General features: G+C 50.0%; 3 protein-coding genes and 1 long non-coding RNA gene across 5 annotated transcripts; 2 read left to right on the top strand and 2 right to left on the bottom strand.

Moving 5' to 3' along the window:
* The first annotated feature begins 1,179 nt into the window (after positions 1-1,179).
* LOC108154847 lies at positions 1,180-2,341 on the top strand. Its single transcript, XM_017285263.2, has 3 exons — positions 1,180-1,735; positions 1,807-1,940; positions 2,011-2,341. Exons 1-3 carry the CDS (start codon positions 1,240-1,242, stop codon positions 2,248-2,250), a joined length of 870 nt encoding a protein of 289 aa, XP_017140752.1. The 5' UTR covers positions 1,180-1,239; the 3' UTR covers positions 2,251-2,341.
* An 86-nt stretch (positions 2,342-2,427) lies between these two features.
* On the bottom strand, positions 2,428-3,711 carry LOC117187269. The gene is made up of 3 exons (XR_004472012.1): positions 3,387-3,711; positions 2,737-3,319; positions 2,428-2,682 (listed from the first exon to the last, which is right to left on the bottom strand). It is a non-coding gene; the product is annotated as an uncharacterized LOC117187269 (long non-coding RNA).
* On the top strand, positions 2,892-12,964 carry LOC108154843 (bromodomain and WD repeat-containing protein 3). 2 transcript variants are annotated; one of them, XM_017285260.2, is made up of 13 exons: positions 2,892-2,984; positions 3,227-3,285; positions 3,413-3,442; positions 3,886-3,945; positions 4,563-4,809; positions 4,880-5,687; positions 5,746-5,842; positions 5,910-6,224; positions 6,297-8,812; positions 8,875-9,148; positions 9,937-10,797; positions 11,214-11,397; positions 11,462-12,964. In XM_017285260.2, exons 1-13 carry the CDS (start codon positions 2,942-2,944, stop codon positions 12,664-12,666), a joined length of 6,699 nt encoding a protein of 2,232 aa, XP_017140749.1. In that variant the 5' UTR covers positions 2,892-2,941; the 3' UTR covers positions 12,667-12,964. The 2 variants fall into 2 exon arrangements, with proteins under 2 accessions (XP_017140749.1, XP_017140748.1); XM_017285259.2 differs by having other exon boundaries at positions 9,937-11,151.
* A 234-nt stretch (positions 12,965-13,198) lies between these two features.
* Positions 13,199-18,474, bottom strand: LOC108154844 (protein RRP5 homolog). The gene is made up of 5 exons (XM_017285261.2): positions 18,296-18,474; positions 15,940-18,233; positions 14,277-15,877; positions 14,045-14,210; positions 13,199-13,528 (listed from the first exon to the last, which is right to left on the bottom strand). The coding sequence occupies exons 1-5, from the start codon at positions 18,368-18,370 to the stop codon at positions 13,363-13,365; spliced, it is 4,302 nt and encodes a 1,433-aa protein (XP_017140750.1). The 5' UTR covers positions 18,371-18,474; the 3' UTR covers positions 13,199-13,362.
* Between the last annotated feature and the right edge of the window lie 70 nt (positions 18,475-18,544).

Genomic DNA, 18,544 nt, shown 5'->3' with positions numbered 1-18,544 from the left:
AGTCAGGATTTGTTATTTTGACAGTATTATTACATATCCCCTTTCAAACCTTGAGAATCTATCGATGTTTGCGTATCGAAAGAATAACAGGGTGACCATTAAAAGTACGTCAAAAGGAACTGTTTGGTTTCATCAATCTATTAAACTAGCATTCATATCATAGTCACTCATTCACTTTAAACAAAACAATTTTTTACGTTTATGCAATAAAAAGGCTGCGCGACGGAGTCTGCATATAGGTAATAACACCGAAAGCGCCAAACGACCTTTTTCGCAAAGCTAACTCTGAAGAAGGTTCATCGGGAGAGGAGGATCAAAACTCGGGGGGCGAAGCTATGGATGTGGTGCGCGTCAATCAGAGGAGCTGGTACTTTTATGCTGTTATTCCTCTTATGTTCTTTTTTCTCGCCTGGCAATTTAACACTGCGGAGAAAATCTGTGCTTTTGAGAAGCTGCGCGAGATCAAACCCATACAGTCGGAAAGAGTATGGAGGGCTCTACAATCCCTTAATCACACGTGTCACCGACCAGGTGCTTCATCTAAAGAGCAAGATCTTAACTTTGTTTTAGACGAAATATAGACAATTTATTCATCACTGTGATAAAACTATGTGGGCAGAGCCAAGGGCCATAGTTAACCAGAATTATTAAAAGAAATATCAAAATTGAGCAACAGGAACGATTACTCTTTTCCGTTTTTTATTTGACCTTTTTCGCCAAAATCTTTCTTTTTAGAAAAAATCCAATAAAAACAAGTTTTTAAAATAAACAAGTCAAGTAGAAAATAGGTTCATTAATTAAATAAAATTGTGTGGGCTGGTCTGAAGGATCAAACTAGCTAGTAATATTCCACGGAATATCAAAATCGAGGAATATGGTTTCCAATCCTTGAAGGCGAACGATTAACCCAATGAAGACCAAGGGGGTATTTTTATATGCCACCGAAAATAATAAAAAATTTAATAATTTTAGCGCAGTTCAGGTGAAAGATATCATGTTTTTTTTTAAGTTCAGAGGAAAGATGGAACAAGATGGCATAGATCTACAAGAAGAATTTACAATGAATAATATTTACCTCAACAAACAAACCATCTACCTCAAGTCGTTGAACTGTTTAAATAGGGGGGCCTAAGCGGGCTAAGCTCGGTATATTTTGAAAGCGAGTCGGCTACTGAGTGCATCTGAGGTTCATCGATAATGTGACAGTGAAGAAGAAGCTGAAAAAGAATTTTTGGAAGAATGCAACTACAATTTTGTAATAATTCCAAAAGCCCCAAACGACCTGTTTCGCAATCTTTTGATGCGATGGATAATAACGAGCACCATCTAAATAACTTGGTGGATAACAAAGAAGACTGCATTCCGGAGTCAGTAGCTAACTTTGAAGAAGGTTCATCTGAAGAGGAGGATCAAAACTCGGGGGGCGATGCTATGGATGTGGTGCGCGTCAACCATACGAGCTGGTACTTGCTTGCTGTTATTGTTCTTATCGTATCCATTTTTCTATCGATGTTCGCCTGGCAATTTTACACTGCGGAGAAAAGCTGTGCTTTTGAGAAGCTGCGCGGGATCAAACCCATACAGTCGGAAAGAGTATGGAGGGCTCTACAAAAAGGGATTGAAGGACTGATCAATAAGCGTGACCCGAGACCCAGTGTGTTTCTGTTTCTGCATGAAGATAAGAGCCTAATGACACTCATTGAAAATATTACCATTGAGGCGTCCGGCTGTTTTGGTATATTACCCCTAATCACATATGTACATATGTATGCTTGAACCGGTCTCCTTGTCAATTGATACCAACAGGTAGACCTGGGAAGCTTATGCATATGAACATAGATGACTTTGCACCGCCCACCAAAGACTACGGATTTGGCATTGCGCAGTTCCAGAAGAAATTGAAAGACGGCAAAGTATTTCGCATCGTCAGTCTCAATGAGGTAGGTAGAGCAGCAAAACACGTACAGTGGATTAAAATCTCAACTTGTTAAAAATTTGTGGTTTTTGCAGATTCCTCCTAACTCAGCACGTGCCTTGCATACGATTTGCGACACTTACAGCCCCATTGCAGCAGACGCAGTCATCTTTCTTACGCTGCAGACATTCAACACGACGGATTCTGGAAACTCGGTTGAACTGGCCTGGGAAACGCTGTTCGAACTGTGGGGCACTCATCTCGCAGACTACGAGCTTAATGCCCTTATCACGCGTGTCACCGACCAGGTGCTTCATCTAAAGAGCAAGATCTAAGCTGTTTTTTTGTTTAAACCTTGTTTTAGACAAAATACAATACATGGGAAACGGAATAAACGGAATATCAAAATTGAGCAATAGAAACGATTACTCTTTTCCGTTTTTTAATTGACCTTTTTTCGCCAAAATCTTTTTTTTAGGCAAAATCCAATAAAAACAAGTATTTAAAATGAACAAGTCAAGTAGAAATGATGTTCATTAATTGAAGAAAATTGTGTGGGCTGGTCTGAAGGATCAAACTAGCTATTAATATTCCACGGAATATGGTTTCAATCCTTGACGGAGAACGATTAACCCAATGTAGACCAAGGGGGTATTTTTATATGCCACCGAAAATAATGAAAATTTAATCAATTTAGCGCAGTTCAGGTGAAAGATATCATGTTTTTTTTTTAGTTCAGAGGAAAGATGGAACAAGATGGCATAGATCTACAAGAAGAATTTACAATGAATAATATTTACCTTAACAAACAAACCATTTACCTGAACTGTTGAACTGTTTAAATAGGGGGGCCTAAGTGGGCTAAGCTCGTTTTGTCATCGGTATATTTTGAAAGCGAGTCGGCTACTTCGGTATATTTCTGAGGTTCATCGATAATGTGACAGTGAAGAAGAAGCTGAAAAAAGAATTTTTGGAAGAAAGCAACTACAATTTTGTAATAATCCGAGCTGTAGTTCGCAATGAATAATGGCAAATAGCCAGCCCAGTTGTAATGATGTGATAGTGCCAGGTACGTTTAATACGAATACAATAAGTGTGTGCAAAAATATGGCTGCCCAGAGCCTCCCGCAGCCCCGGGAGAGGTGTGTGCTTTTGCGATGGGCTCGATGGCTGTGCATTCGCGATGCCTGGGCTGAATGGCCGCGAATCGAATTGCAAGAACATCCATACGAAAAGTTTCAATTTTCGTATAATAATGCTATTTGGCCACCCAACTGTTGCACTTATTCTGTGGAATTGTTCTTCTTGCAGAGTTATACTTCCTCATATCGAAGTTCCTGACAGCGGGGCCCCTGCATGAGACGGCAAAGGTCGGTGTGATCGGAAGGCGTTGAGGCTTCTGCTCTACAAAAAAGAGCGCAATTTTCAACGTTTGAATCTTTTGGTTTGCGTTTACATCCATTTTACTAACTGCATCTATTGTTTGCAACCTTACAGGTGTTAATCCAGGAGCTGCAGCAGAAAAATGTAAGAGTGGGGCCACAGACCTGACGATTCCTGGGCCGCCGCTACAACTGATTTGGGGCGGGGGCATCTCGGTATCACGGTTAATGCAAAAACTCTGCCTTGCGTTTGTTTATATATTTTTGTTTGGGTTTTGTTGTTGTTTCTGCTGCCGGCAGCAGAAGCAGCAGCGACACAAAGCCTACGTCGGTTTTATATCACAGTTCAAGCTATACTGAGAACTGAAACCATAGTCCGCTAGCTTTTGGGCCCCGGGATAGCCCGCCCGATAGTCTGCCTGGTCTGTCTGCTTGCTAAAAAAGAAGAATTGTCGGTGACGTTGTAGTCCCCCCTGCCCTGTTGGCTACGTCATTGTTTCGATGTTCGTTAGCGCAGCAAGCAGGCAGCGGTGCAAGTGATAACAGCTCATATTCCCTTCTCCCCACCTCTTCTACCTTTCTCCACAGGTTCTGCCGCGACGCATTGATTGGCTGGGAAATGAGCATCAGCAGACCTTTGCCGAATTGGTGAGTGTTATAATTGGTTTCTAGTTTCATTCCCTTGCATTTTCTTTGTGTGTGGTGCGTGTCTTGCATAAGTGGGAAAACTTATTTCGCTTGTCGCGCTTCCTCTCTTTGTGCGTGCCTTTTTGTGACGTCACGCGCAAATCGATTGATTTAGCGGCGACACCGTAGAAGTGCACGCGTGTGTGTAAATTAATTTGTTGCAAATCTTAAAATAAAAAGTGCATTAATCAAACATTTTGGTAAATTAATTAATAAATAAATTGGAAATTATTAAAGATTGGTTAAAAAAATCCAAATATTTTAAAGTGCAAAATTAATCTACAAAAATGTTCAAAATGTGTAAATTTGAGTAATTTTTGAAAAAAACCCAAAATTAAAAATTGCATAGTAATTTTTTTACAACAATTAGTCTGCCAGCAGCCGACATCTTGCTTTTCCATACATAAGCATGCTTCACATGCATACACATACACAAACAACCCCCGGACTTGTGCTCGCCAGAGCGAGACGGTTATACGTACATCGCTTGTGTGCGTAACAGCTGCCTTCGATTCATCGTGGCATTGGTTATCGATAAACAAAAGCATCGTTATTAATTTGAATTTTATCTGTTGCAGGAACAAAAATACACGCATATTGGAGACAATCATTTGCAGGAATTATGCGGTCGACTAGGTCCGCTAGTGGAACGGCAATATCCGGGCAGTGTGCCAGGCATATTTTCGCTCCTTGGCACTGGTCGGCAAAATCTTCTGCGTACGCAGGACACCATTTACGGGCATCGTTCTCTCAGGGATTACTGTACTCGCCTCCATGACGTATCACTGCCAGATGCAGACTACACCAAGCGCACCCACAATATAAGTGAGTAGACGATGAATGGCCTTTTGAAACGGATTTGAAAAATGTTAAGGTACTTTTTTGATTCCGTTAGCTCGGGTACTAGCTGGCCGGGAGTATGGCGGGGAAGTTCGTCGCAAGCTCCTGGTGCCCACGGAGCTGTATAAAAAGACTATTTTGCTGCGCCGCACCGTGGGCCACCTATCCTCCGTGTACTGCGTGCTTTTCGACCGCACTGGACGTTACATTATCACGGGAGCCGATGATCTGCTTATCAAGATCTGGTCTGCGGCGGATGGTCGCCTCCTGGCGACGTTGCGCGGTGCCTCGGCCGAGATCACAGACATTGCCATCAACCTGGACAACACAATGCTGGCCGCCGGATCGGTGGACCGCATTCTGCGTGTGTGGGACATGCAGACCACCTCCCCCATTGCTGTCCTCTCCGCCCACACGGGCATGATAACGTCCGTGAACTTTTGCCCATCGCCACGCAGCGACTTGCGATACTTGGTGACCACCAGCACAGACGGTTCCATTGCCTTCTGGCAGTATTCGACTCCACGTGGCCAGAAGATCACGTTCGCTCCAAAGCCCACGCAGTACCACGAGAAGCTGCGACCGGGACAGGCGCAGATGATGTGCACCACGTTCTCGCCGGGCGGCATGTTTCTGGCTGCCGGCTCTGCGGACCATCATGTCCGTGTCTACATGATGGGCGAAGATGGGCCCAAAAGAATACTGGAAACGGAAGCGTACACCGATGCCGTGGATTCGGTGCAGTGGTCGCATCGTGGCCTGAGGTTCATATCCGGCAGCAAGGATGGTACCGCACACATTTGGACCTTTGAGTCGCAGCAGTGGAAGAGCGTCAAGCTGTGCATGACCGAACGGTTGGCCAGGTGCGTTATAGCCATAAGATTCTTCTCCTTCTCCTTTGTAACTCCTTCCGTTTGACAGCTGCCCGGAGCCTGAAGAGGGCAAAAAGCTAAAGGTCACAATGGTGGCCTGGGATGCCTCAGATCGTTATGTCATCACTGCCGTCAATGATTTCACCGTGAGTAGCGTAGCAATCCCTTACGCAGAGAACACTCCGTCTTTAATGTATATCTTTACCGGTACAGATCAAAATCTGGGACTCGAAATCAGCCAAGCTGCATCGTGTCCTGCGCGGCCACAAGGATGAGCTGTACGTCCTCGAATCGAACCCCAGGGACGAGCACGTACTGCTCTCCGCCGGCCACGATGGTCAGGTGTTCCTCTGGGACATTGAACAGGGCGTGATGGTCACCGAGTTCTTCAATGACATCGACGGGCAGGGCCATGGCAGCGTGTTCGATGCCAAATGGTCGCCGGATGGCACAATGATAGCTGCCACCGATTCACATGGTCATATCATGATCTTTGGCCTGGGAATGTGCAAGGATAAGTACTCCATGGTGAGTGCTTAATGTTTTCCATCTGTCATTTGTTTATTTCAACTGTTTTCCATTTCCTTTTCGATTTGCCAGCTGCCCGCTGAGCTTTTCTTTCACACAGATTTCCGGCCACTGCTGCGCGATGCCCAGCATCATGTGGTGGACGAACAGACGCAGATAATGCCGCATTTGATGCCACCACCTTTTCTCGTCGATGCCGATGGCAATCCACATCCCACGAAGTATCAACGTTTCGTACCCGGCCGTGAGAGCTGCACCATTGATCAGTTGACACCCAATCTCACTGTGGGTGTGGATGGTGTGGTCATTGAGGATAATCTGAATGCGAATGCTGCGAATCCCCCGCTGAATGCCAGTGTAGCCGTTGCACTCGCCGCACCAGCTGCTGCTGCTGGACCTTCAGGCTATTCCCACATAGATCGCATGATTGCGGCCTTGGCCAATCGCCAGTCGGTCGGCAGTGCCAATGCCAACGAATCGAATGCGAGCAATGGCAATCAATCGTTTGAACGTTTGACCAACCGCCAGCGTCAGGAGCAGCAGCAACAGCAACAGCAGCAGCAGCAGCCCAACTCAAACAGTAGACAATCTGCGCGCGGAAATGTTTTAGGCGGACGTTTGGGCACGCCACGTCAGGGCTGGGGAGCAGCAGCGCCGCCGGAAGAGCCCGCTTTGCCCCAGGAAGCAGGTCCAGAGGAAGCTGCACCAGCTGCTCAGCAGGCTTCGCCCCAGCAGGCATTGCCTTTGAAGTTCGTACGCCGGACCTATGTGCGTCCCATGAAGTACGCCCAGTTGCAAAACATCAAGCAAGTGAGCTATTCCGCCGGACTGTACGAGAAGCAAGAGTACAAACGGGAGATGCGACGGCGACCCATCATGATCAATACTGCCAGTGCGGCGTCGGCCCAGCAGACGAGCGGCAGCATGGGCCGACCACGGAACACGAGGGCCAATGGGGCCGGCCGACCCGGTAGGCGGCGTAACGCTCCGCCTGGACCGGGACAAGTGGTCGGGCCACTGGCGCCAGCATATCGTACCCGAGCGGTGAGAGATCAAGAACAGGAGCACCACTACGAACAGGATGTGCCCCCGGCACACGAAGAGGAGGAGGATGATGTGTCCAGCAATTCGTCGGGGGATACCAGCTACTCGAATGTGGAGGCGAATCTAGACGAGAGCAGCGACGATTCGGACACGGACAGCTCTGACTACTCCGATTGGGTGGCGGATACACCGGGGCCCAATCTAGAGCCGCCCAAACGCTCCAAACGCAAGCCACTGACCCGTCGGCCCCACAGTAGCGACGATAGCAGCGATGAGGATGCAGCCGGCAGAGCTGTCGGAGCAGCTGCCAGCGGTGGCAGTGGCCAGGGCCAAGGACAAGTGACGGCCAGGAAGGTGGGCCGAAAGACAGTGCTGTTCCCGCCCACGGATCTCAACGGTGAAATCCCGGAGCTGTACAGACCCGCCGAGTGGTTGTCCGAGGTGATACCGCGCAAGACTCCGTACTATCCGCAGATGGGCGACGAAGTGGTGTACTTTCGGCAGGGCCATCAGAGCTACTTGGATGCCGTGCGCCTGAAGAAGGTCTACAAACTGTCGCACAGCTCGGAGCCGTGGAACTTTCACACGCTGCGCGACCACGAGCTGGTGCGGGTGATTGGCATCAAGTACGAGATACGTCCGCCACGGCTGTGCTGCCTGAAGATGGCCATCATCGATGAGGACGGCAACATGACGGGGACGTCGTTTAAGATCAAATATCATGATATGCCCGATGTCCTGGACTTTCTGGTGCTGCGCCAGACGTTCGATCTGGCCGTGCAGCGCAACTGGAGCATTGGTGATCGTTTCCGCTGCATGATCGGCGACGGCTGGTGGATGGGACAGATCGAGTCCCGTCACGCCCTGTGCGCCGACTTTCCGGACTCGTTTTTCATGTGCTTTCGCGTACGCTGGGATAATGGAGAGTACGAGCGCATGAGTCCCTGGGATATGGAGCCGATTGACCAGCAACGAGTGCCGGATGAAGTCGGTGGCGCCGTGCCAGTCCTGCCCGAGGAAATACGCGCAACGCTCTATCAGCCCAAGTCCGAGGAGTGGCATCGAGGCGACCGCGACGGCACCTGTCGCCGCATCATCAATGGCCTCGAACAGGTGATGCGTCTGTCCATAGCAGAGCATTTCTTGGCACCCGTCGACCTCAACATATATCCCGACTATGCCTACCTGATCGAGTATCCGATCGATTTGACCACGGTCAAGTCACGTTTCGAGAATCACTTCTACCGACGCATCACCTCCGCACAGTTCGATGTGCGGTATTTGGCCACCAATGCGGAGCAGTACAATCGTCGGCACACGATCATTGTGAAGCATGCGCGGATTGTGACGGATCTGTGCCTGCGCATCATCAGGGAGGCGGATGAGATTGATGTGGCTGCCGTCTACCATCAGCTGGTGGATGTCTATCATTCGTCCGAGTCCGAGAATGAAGCTGACTCTGATGTTGTTCCCTCAACCAGCACCGGACCCACCACATCGGCCGCGGCAGCAGCCGCACGACAACGTGTTTCCTCCACCCGAAGGTAGGTTTAATGTTTAATGTTAAATATCAAAATATTAACACATATTGGGTCCCTTTCTGCAGGTCCACTCGCATGCACTCGGATGGGGATTGGCGCTCGGATTGCCGGCAGCTGTTGGATTTGATGTGGCAGCGGCCGGATTCGTTGCCATTCCGTGAGCCAGTGGACACCATTGAGTTTCCGGACTATTTGGAAATCATTGCCACTCCGATGGATCTGCGGACGGTGAAGGAGGACTTGCTGGGTGGCAACTATGATGATCCCATGGACTTTGCCAAGGATGTCCGATTGATATTCCAGAACTCCAAGAACTACAATACCAACAAACGCTCGCGGGTGAGTGCCTGGGAACAGACGGAGACCACTCGCATCTGTCCCTTGTAGATATGGCGGCAGATCAGATCGGTTGCAGATCGTCATTTATTGCTTTCTATGACTCAAGATGATCAGCGATCACAGGGGGCATCTCTCGTATTCGTTGCTTTTGCTTTTGTTTTTGATTTTGATTTGTGTTCGTTTGGTTTTTTTGGTTCCATTGTTCCTTCTTGTTCGTTCCATTTCTCAAACTGTAACTGCAAAACCATCGATGACAGTATCGATAAAATCGATGAATTCTTGAAATTGTGCGATAGATCAAGGTTTTATATATCGTTTCTAACGGGGAACTCCCATCATTCGATAGATATGTCGATATATGTCGATGGTCCTGCAGTCCTACTGAAAAAAAACCCTTTTGAAGCACACCCACACACACACACACGCTCACATTAGCCACACACATGCAAAAGCTCATCCATCTATTCTTTACGTTTCTTTTGCCTACCGTGAACATGCCTTCCATTTCGAATATCTCGAATACCCTAAACTCGAAAACCTCATAAACCATTAAAATGTGTATCGAATATCAAAAATATAAATATAAAAACACATCAAACATTTCGATATCTAATAACGAACCAAATGAATGACGATCTACGTGACTCTATCATCTATCTATAGGATAACCTAGCGGTAAGGTCTTCTCCCCCTTCGGAGGGCTAACTACTAACAATCTAACGGCCCAGTCCAAACCCAATCCTAATCCTAATGGGCGGTCCGCCTTCTCCTTGTTCTCTGTCTTGCAGATCTACTCGATGACCCTGCGTTTGAGCGCCCTGTTCGAGTCGCGCATCAAGACGGTCGTCACCAATTGGAAGGCGGCACGCAGACGCGCCAACAAGAACAAGTCCGGGAGCAGTGGGGGCGGACGTGGAACCTCCAGCAGTCCCAGCAAACGCCCGAACAAGGAGCGGACCACGCGTCGCAGTCAGAAGCCGCAAACGGCACCCAGGAGACTGCCATTGCCGCACACGAGTGAGGATGAGGACGAAGATGACGACGATGACGATGATGATGATGAGGAGGCGGTGGCGCGTGCCCAACGTTCGCGACGCCGCAACGGGGTGGCCGTTACGGCCAGTTCCAGCCACTCGGGCTCAAATCGTGTGACCTCCTCCTCATCTGCGGCCCAACAGAGACGCCATCAAAACAGCAGCAGCAGCGACGATGAGGAGGAGGACGAAGAGGAGACCAGTGCCCAGGCCACCTCAGATGCCAGCAGTGACGAGGAAGAAGAGGACGATGCCCACACCAATGCCAGTTCACCGCAGCAGGCGCGACCGCGACGTGGAAGACCGCGCCAGCGTCTCGTCGACGATGAGTCCAATCCAAATGATTCCGAGGACAGCTACAACCCCAACGGGGGACGCAGCAGCCGCGGAGGGAAGAAGCGCAAGTCTGCCAACAGAAACGGAGACTCGAACACGAAACGTCGCCGCCTGGACAAGAGCCCTGCGGGCAGCAGTCGTGGAGGAGCAGTCTCGGCCACCACTCGACGCACGCGTCGTGGTTTGGGCAGCTCCGAAGAGGCCGCCTCCCATTCCCAGCAGGACGAGAGCACGCAGGACAGCCACAGCAATGTGACCCGCCGAAGGGGCAGATCCCAGGTAAATTCCAGGTTTCAGGCCACAGACAATGGCCCCAGTACCAGTGCGGCCGCTGCTGCAGCTGCAGCGGCTGCTGCTGCATCCACTGCCCTCGATCCCAGCTTGGAGAGTCCCTCACGGAACACGCGGGCCAATGGTGGGAGAGCCACCACATCAACGTCCCACCATGCGGCCGAGAATGATCACAGCTACCACCTGCCAGTGCGCAATGGTCGGATCATTGAGTCCGACACGGACTCGCATGGTCCCGTGGCGAGACCCACGCGTCAGAGCGCCAAGCGGGCGATTCTCGACTGGGGTCGTGGCAGTGATATTGAAGAAGAGGAGGAAGAGGACAGCGACGAGGCTGAAGAGGTGTGTGTGAAGGCTTCCCAGAAATGTTATTCGATTAACCACAAATCTCTTTTGTCTTCCAGATCCTTCCCACACCCACAAAAGACGATATGCCATCGACCAGCCGCGCCGCTTTGGGTATAGTCGGCCCAGCTCCGTCTCGCCAGTTGCGTACGAATCGCAACACGGCCATCAATCGGGCCCAGAGCGAGGACGACGATGATGACGATGACAGCGATAACGAGCCGCTGGCCAACAATCAGCAGAGTGAGTAGCCACCACAGCCATCCAATGATAAAGACAACAGCTAACAGTGTCTGTTGAATTTTAGAAACACCCGCAAAAAGTAGCACAGCCATTGCCGTGTCACAGGCGGCAGCACCACCTCATCCTCTGGCACTGCGCCGAAGACTGGCCTCACCGCCGCCCCAGAGGAGCACGCATATGACGCGCTCCCATGCCACCTCCACGACCTCCTCCATGTCGACCTCTGCTCCAAACCATCGGGAGGATAGTCCTGCCGTGGCCACCCATGACCACAATTATCTGGGAACTGTGAACGCGTCCAGGGCACCACCGAGACGCATTTTGTCGCGGCATCAGCGGAATGCCGATGAGCTGGACACGAGCACAGATCCGCTGGAGAACACACGACTGATCCAAGCCATTGCCAACCACAGGCGACCCACCTCCACGACAAACAGCAACAGCAATAGCAATAGCCATAGCAATGTGGGGACCCGACGGGGTCTGCGTGGACGCACGAGTCAGGCCAACTCTCAGGACGAGGAAGAGGAGGAGGATCAGGACGAGGACGAGGATGAGGATGCTGCTGCCTCCGATGAGGGCACTGATGGTGGGTCCAGTTCTCAGACCAACGACGAGGACGATGAAGATGAGGAGGAAGAGAATGAGGAAGCCTCTGCCACCGATTCCGAAGACAATCAGCCATTGACCAGCTATGTGTCGCCCAGCAATGGGAGGACTCGGACCCGGATCAAGACCAAATCCTCCTCGGCATCAGCGACGGCGGCCGCACAAGAGCGCCCGTCGCAGCGTCAGCGAAGACCGCCACCGGCGCGTCGTCCGCCCTCGGACAACTCGGTCGTCAATGAAAATGAGAATGAAAATGACAACGACAACGATGATGATGAGGACTATGTGGTGCCGCGTAGCGTTTCCTCCCGCCGGGCCGATCGGCAACGCGGTAACTATCAACGCGGCGGCGGTCGCAATCAGAAGAGACCCCGCTACAATGAGCAGTCCGATGAGGAGCAAACCGATCCGCGCAGAGCACAACATCAGCGTAAACGTATGCGCAATGGCGATGCCCATGCCAGTAGCTCACAGGAGGAACGACGAGAGCAATCGCCGGAAGAGCAATCCGGAGCGGAAGATGAGGAGGAGCAGCCGGATGACAGGGATGGGGGTGGGGGCGACATCTCTGGGGACAGCGACGAGCAATTGGTGAGCGTGAGCAGTCGCGGAAGAGTGCGCAAGATATCGGCCAAGGCGCGAGGCATCTTCAAGGAGTGACCAGACCAGACCACCATATGCACCAGACACCAGACTGTTTTATGTATAAATTAAATCTAAAAATCTAATTAAAAAGAGCCAGCATATGCGAGGGTAAATCCCTTTCCCTTATTGATTAATGTGTAAGAGTAAAAACCACGTCAACAACCACTTCGTCATCGTAATCGTCCAAGGATCCAGAGGCCCATCGACGCCTCCTTTCTCCCCCCTAATCTTAAGCATTATGTTGTAATGTGTAGTATCCCATAACGCCCCATATCCATTGAAATTCATTATATGCACTGCAAGAAGAATACTATTTTCAATGATTGTCCTTAAGTTCTACGATTCATTTTCTGTGTGGCAGCCAGCCTCTCTCACGTCTGCAGCAGCTTCTACATCGTGTGCATGTAGGTTGGGTTGTGTGCCACAGGCACTTACTTTTATATGTATCTCTCTATATATATATATTATGCATATACATACACACGAAACACAAGATTAGCACACTCGCGGAAATCACACTTCATTTAAAATAGTTTTAGAATAAAAGTATTCATAAAAAAAACACTGTATTTAAATGGGTTCCTTAATCTCTTAATCATCTATCTACGGATCTACGGATCTATGGATCTACGGATCTATGGATCTACGGATCTATGGATCTACGGATGTATGGATCTACGGATGTATGGATCTACGGATCTAGTAGTGGAACTAGATTGACTTGGTGAAGTTCTTCACCCACTCCTCAGCCTCCTGCATCACCTTGGCCTCTGTCGCCTTGGAACCATGTTTTTTCTCCAGTTTCAGATACTTTTTGTAGATCACTCGCATCTTCTCGGGCTTCAGTTTCTGCTGCACAGCACGATCCAAAACGTTTCTATAGGAAGTATAAGAGTATCCATAAGAGTTTAGTTTATTTTAAGATAATACGATTGAAGGGAAGAGAAATGCAATCATTTGTAGATCTATTTCATGCTGTGCATGGCTGAGATTTACAGCAGTAATCGGCACGGCCCTATCTTGTGGGTAAAGTGTGAATTGCTGGTGGGGATTTAACACTCCCATCAAAGAGGAAAGTCTCAGCCAGAGATAGATATTTTTAAAGTAACAGACGGACATATAGCTATCAGATCATCTTTCAACTCAGCCGACAGTGTGCGCAAAAATGCCAAAAGTGATGGTGGCTGATTTAAATTGGGAAGGCTTCTTTGGTCGAGCTCCTCTTTCAGGGGAGGCCTTGGAATGGTAAGAAAGCAACAAATCTGTTGCACATTACGACCTTGTTGAAGAGAGTTGATCATTCAGAAATGCAATACAGAATATGTGGACTCAAATGACTTCCCTGGGAGGCAACTCCTGAGGTAACATTATATCTCTACTTGTATTAGCTTACCTCGCCGAGTCAATTTGTCCCGTTTTGATCAGCATATCCACGTAGACACTCCAGATGTCAATGCGTTTCGGATACGAAGTGACAATGTCGTCGAGCAGCGTCTGGGCCATGTCCTTGTCATCGTTATTCTCGTACAACTTGGCAAAGGCCACAATGAGGTTGATGTCTGAAGAGATTTAGAGAAAAATGCGGATTAGGGAAAGTTCTTAAAAAGTGTAAGGGATATGCTTACGCTCTGGGTTTGGCAGCGAGCGCAGGGCCCGTTGCAGCAGGGAATGAACCTGATCGGATTTTCCCAGCCAGAAGTAGGCTTCAGCCACCAGACGCCATACCTTCGGCTCCGATTTGAACTTCTTCAGAAGGATGACGAGCACTGAGGCGAGGCGCTCCCGTTGGTTGTTCTTCTTCAGAATGTCGACCACACTGATGTACGTCTCCAGGGGATCATTGCTCTGCAGTGCCTCCTTGAGCACCTCATCAAAGTTGTTGCCGTAGGCGAGCTCCATGCTGAGCAGGGCACTCCAAATATTTCGCAGTTCCTGCGGTTCGCGGAAGGAAATAGTTGCGATGGATCTTCGGGCCAGATCGCGTGCCTTCTCAATCTCCGTGTTGGACAGAAGGAACGAAATGTACTTCAGCCAGGCCATGCTGTTATTTGGCTGGGCAATGACCAGACGTTCGTACTGGTCAATGGTCTCCAGTCGAGCCTGGGGATCGGCATTGCGTTCCTCGATTTCCCGCAGGCGCTGATCTTCCTTGACTTCCGCTTTGGCCTTCTCCTTGGCACTGAGACGCTTCTTTTTGTTGGAGTTTGTCTGAGTTTCGGCAGTTGTTGGCTCATCCTCCTCCTCGTCGCTGGATGCATCTTTCGTCTGGTTTAAGTCGCTCTCCCAGAAATTGGCAACACCTGGCATGCGGGCCTTGGCCGCCTCATGCTGTGTGGCGTTACCCTTGGCTGTCTCTGCATTTGCCTTTGCACTTTTGGCTGGGGTTTTGTCCTCAAAGAATTGGCCTTTCTGCTTTTTGGAGATGCCATTTGTCAGGGACTCAATCTTTTTCTGTCCATTGGAAGGCGGCTGTGGCTGTACTGCCTCTTCTGCCTTTCGTTTGGTGGGAGTTGGCTCCGCCTTGGCCTTCTTGGACTTGGATGGAGCTGCCTCAATCTTTTCCTGCTTGCTCTTGACTGGAGCTGCCTCAATCTTGGCCTTCTTGGCCTTAACTGGACCAAGAGTTTCCTCTGCTGTCGTTGTAGCTGCTCGCTTTGTGCCCTTCCATAAACGCCAGACTGTCTCTGGCACAGCGATGGGCAGCTCTTCGTGTATGAATCCAATATTGCAAAAATCTCCGGGCCGCAGACCCGCACTGCCCGAGTTCTCCACATCGTTGGCATGCAGCCGCACGGGACAGATGACCAACGGATTGACGCCCTTCTTTAGAGAGCAGACGATAACGGAGTCCAGTTTAAGCAAAACCTTGGCCTTCATTCCGGTCTTGCCAATGAAATTGCTGGGTATCAGCCATTGGGTTTTGATGTGCTCAATATCCACCTTCTTGGTGCTGACAAGCAGCAGATCCTCGGCATAATCGATCCACAAGATCACGGCCAGCTGTTTGCTGCCCACCTGAGGAGTGACGGCGCTGCCTGCTGGAGCCAGACTGGAGACCAGCAGAGCCTTCACCTTTGGAGAACCCTCTACTGTATAGAGCCAATCGTTGGACACCGGATCAATGCCCTTGAAGATCACGCTGATGGTTTTCCCCAAATCGAATTTGGCAATGGGTGCGGATTTCTCCTTCAGCACAGACCTTATCTGCATCAATTCATCGAAATAGCTGCAAGGAAATACAAGTGTTAATGAAGACTCCTTAGAACTATGTTCGGGCTGCTCTTTTACCTCTCCACCAGCTTGGCCGTCTCGCCCAGATCCCCGCTCCACACATCCGTGAGTTTGGCCGAGACTGTCAGCGTCTTGGTCTCCACAGATTTGCTGAGAACCTTCACGTACAGCAGCTGATCGGGCGTAAGATCAACGGGCAGTGCCCGCACGGCATTCAGGCGCAGCATCTTCACGTGCACCTTCACCACCTTGTTGTAGTCGCGTATGGCCACCATAAGATCCACCACCTGATCGGTGGATACATTTTTGACATACGCCCGCACTATGTCCCCCACTTGGACGGTCTTCCAGTCCTTGGTGAGCTGGCCACTGAAGTACGGGACATCGCGGAGGCTGAAAATATTCTGGCCAATGCAGGCGGCCTCCGTGTGCGAGCCCACCGGATGGATGCGCTTCTGGGCGGCAATCAGTTCTACGTGATCCGACAGCAGGCTGGATGGAATGAGGCCAAGAAATTCCTCTATCTTTGGCTCTTGCTCGTCGTCCTGGTCTGCATCTTCGTCCTCATCGGCGGGATAGGTGATTTTCATCTCGAGACCAGCATCCAATGCATTGGTTATCTCCACGGGACAGATCTCGCCCAGCTGGAACTTATCCTCGGGCAGCGTCAAGGTGATCTGATCCTTGTTGCGGCTCAGTATCCGGAACGTTGTGGTCTGGCCCTCAAAGAACGAAAGCGAGCTCTTTTCGCTCAGGTTCTGGCGATGGAGGACACCCTTGATGCCATCCCCGAACTTTACCAGGATATAGCCAGGCTCGCAGCGGACAACGGTGCCCAGGTAGACGCCCCCCTCCTGTGCAGCCGATAGACTGGTCAACAGCTTGGCATCCTTCCGCAGGTATTCGCTGCGATTGCTCAAATAACAGGTCTTGCGATCCAGGCTAATGTCGAGGACGCGACAGCGCACGCGTTGGCCCACCTCGTAGCGGAGGTTGTTGGCCAAATAGAGCTGATCGATGATGCCATTCAGCCTGCCAATCTTCACCGTCCAGCCGTTGATCTTTTCGTCCTTTTTGATCATCTTTGCGGTGACAATATCCCCCGGATTGAGATCTTCCAGACTGTAGAGCTTCTCATTGACCAGATTGGGATCGTCGGAGCAGTAGTATAGCGATTCGATCATATCGTAGCCTAGGACGCGTACTTTATGCTTGGTTTTGCGACCATACTTGGACAGCACCTCGTCCTTGTCGTAGTTTCCTTTGAAGTTTGCCTTGATGGAGCCGTAGGAAAGGATGGCCTTCAGCTTTTTATTGAGCAGCAGCACCACACCACCACTGCCCAGGCGTAGGACTTTGGCCTTCTCCACGATCGAGCCTGGCTTGAGCGGCTCCTCCTCCTGCTCCTCCACGTCTTCTGCTCTCTGCTTGATGTCCAGATTGAGCGTCAGGTAGACCAGTTTGGTCAGAGGCATGACATACAGCACACGGGCATGGTACTCCTCGTTCAGCTCGTAGTCCTCGGGGGTTTCCAGGGCATTGGCCAGGTGATGTTCGTTTACGTAGGCCGTGAATGATTCGTTCATGATGCTGCCCTTGAGGCCGTCCTTTAGCTGTTTCGACAGCTTGAACCTGACAATACTGCCAGGCAGAATGTAGTCCAGATTCGATTCATTCTGGCTCTTGATCTTCAATGCATCCTGCTGTACGTGGACGCAGGTGCAACTGCTAGTGCTGGCATCGTGTTTGACTTGCTTCACTTTGAGGAACGCCAATTGTCCCACGTGCAGCGTTTGCTCTGCCGCCTCGCAGGCCACAAAGGCCGTCAGGCCCTGAATGCCGGTTTCAATCACATAGCCGTGCTCCAGAGCCTCAGATATGGCACCGGAAAAGACAAATCCCTTCTTGATGTTCTTGTGGTGCAGCCTCTCATGGACATCGGCTGGCTTGAGGGACAACAGCACGGAGGTTCGATTGCTGCCCGGCTTATCTGTTTTGATGGCTTTGCCATACACAATGGTGCCCACGGGGAAGAGCTCTGTCAGATCGTGATAATCACTCGTTTCGCCAGCCATTGCCGACTGAGCGACGCGTGTGTAGGTCTCCGATATTTCACCCACCTGAGTGCGGGCTGTCATCCGTCCGGGTATGGCGATCTGCAGAGAAATGGCGCTGCTTTCCTTGACGACTCCCATAACCAGCATGTCCTCCTGTAGGGTGTCAAGCCTGAGCGTTTCCGCAGATGCCGATTCCAGTTGATCATTGTATTCTTCGGTGAGCTCCTTCAGGAAGCTATCCTTTGCTTTGCTTTGTTGTCCCTTTTTAGCCTTCTTCTGTGTCGCACCAAATATCTGAAAAACAGGGGGAAAATCTGTAAAAACGGCAGGTGAAAACTGTTGCTGCGCAAGCCTACAATGTTGGCGTTTGCTGATTTGGCTTCTGCATGGACTATGCCGCCACGCGGGAAACTTTTTTCATAAGGAACCATTGTTGAAACTGAATTTAATTGCTTTAAATATTAAAAATTTAACTTCGTGCCCTCCCTTTGCACACGTGCGTCGACGAACAAATTCAGAGTCAGTGCTGGTAAACGAAAAAATATTGTCGATGGCGGAAAATTGTTGGTGCATGGAAATCGGCGTTTTCTTACATATATGAGAAC

This window comes from Drosophila miranda, chromosome 2 (assembly GCF_003369915.1).
Source record: "Drosophila miranda strain MSH22 chromosome 2, D.miranda_PacBio2.1, whole genome shotgun sequence".
Lineage (NCBI taxonomy): Eukaryota > Metazoa > Arthropoda > Insecta > Diptera > Drosophilidae > Drosophila > Drosophila miranda.
Note: the sequence above shows the minus strand (reverse complement) of the source record. Positions and strands in the feature narration are given on the sequence as shown.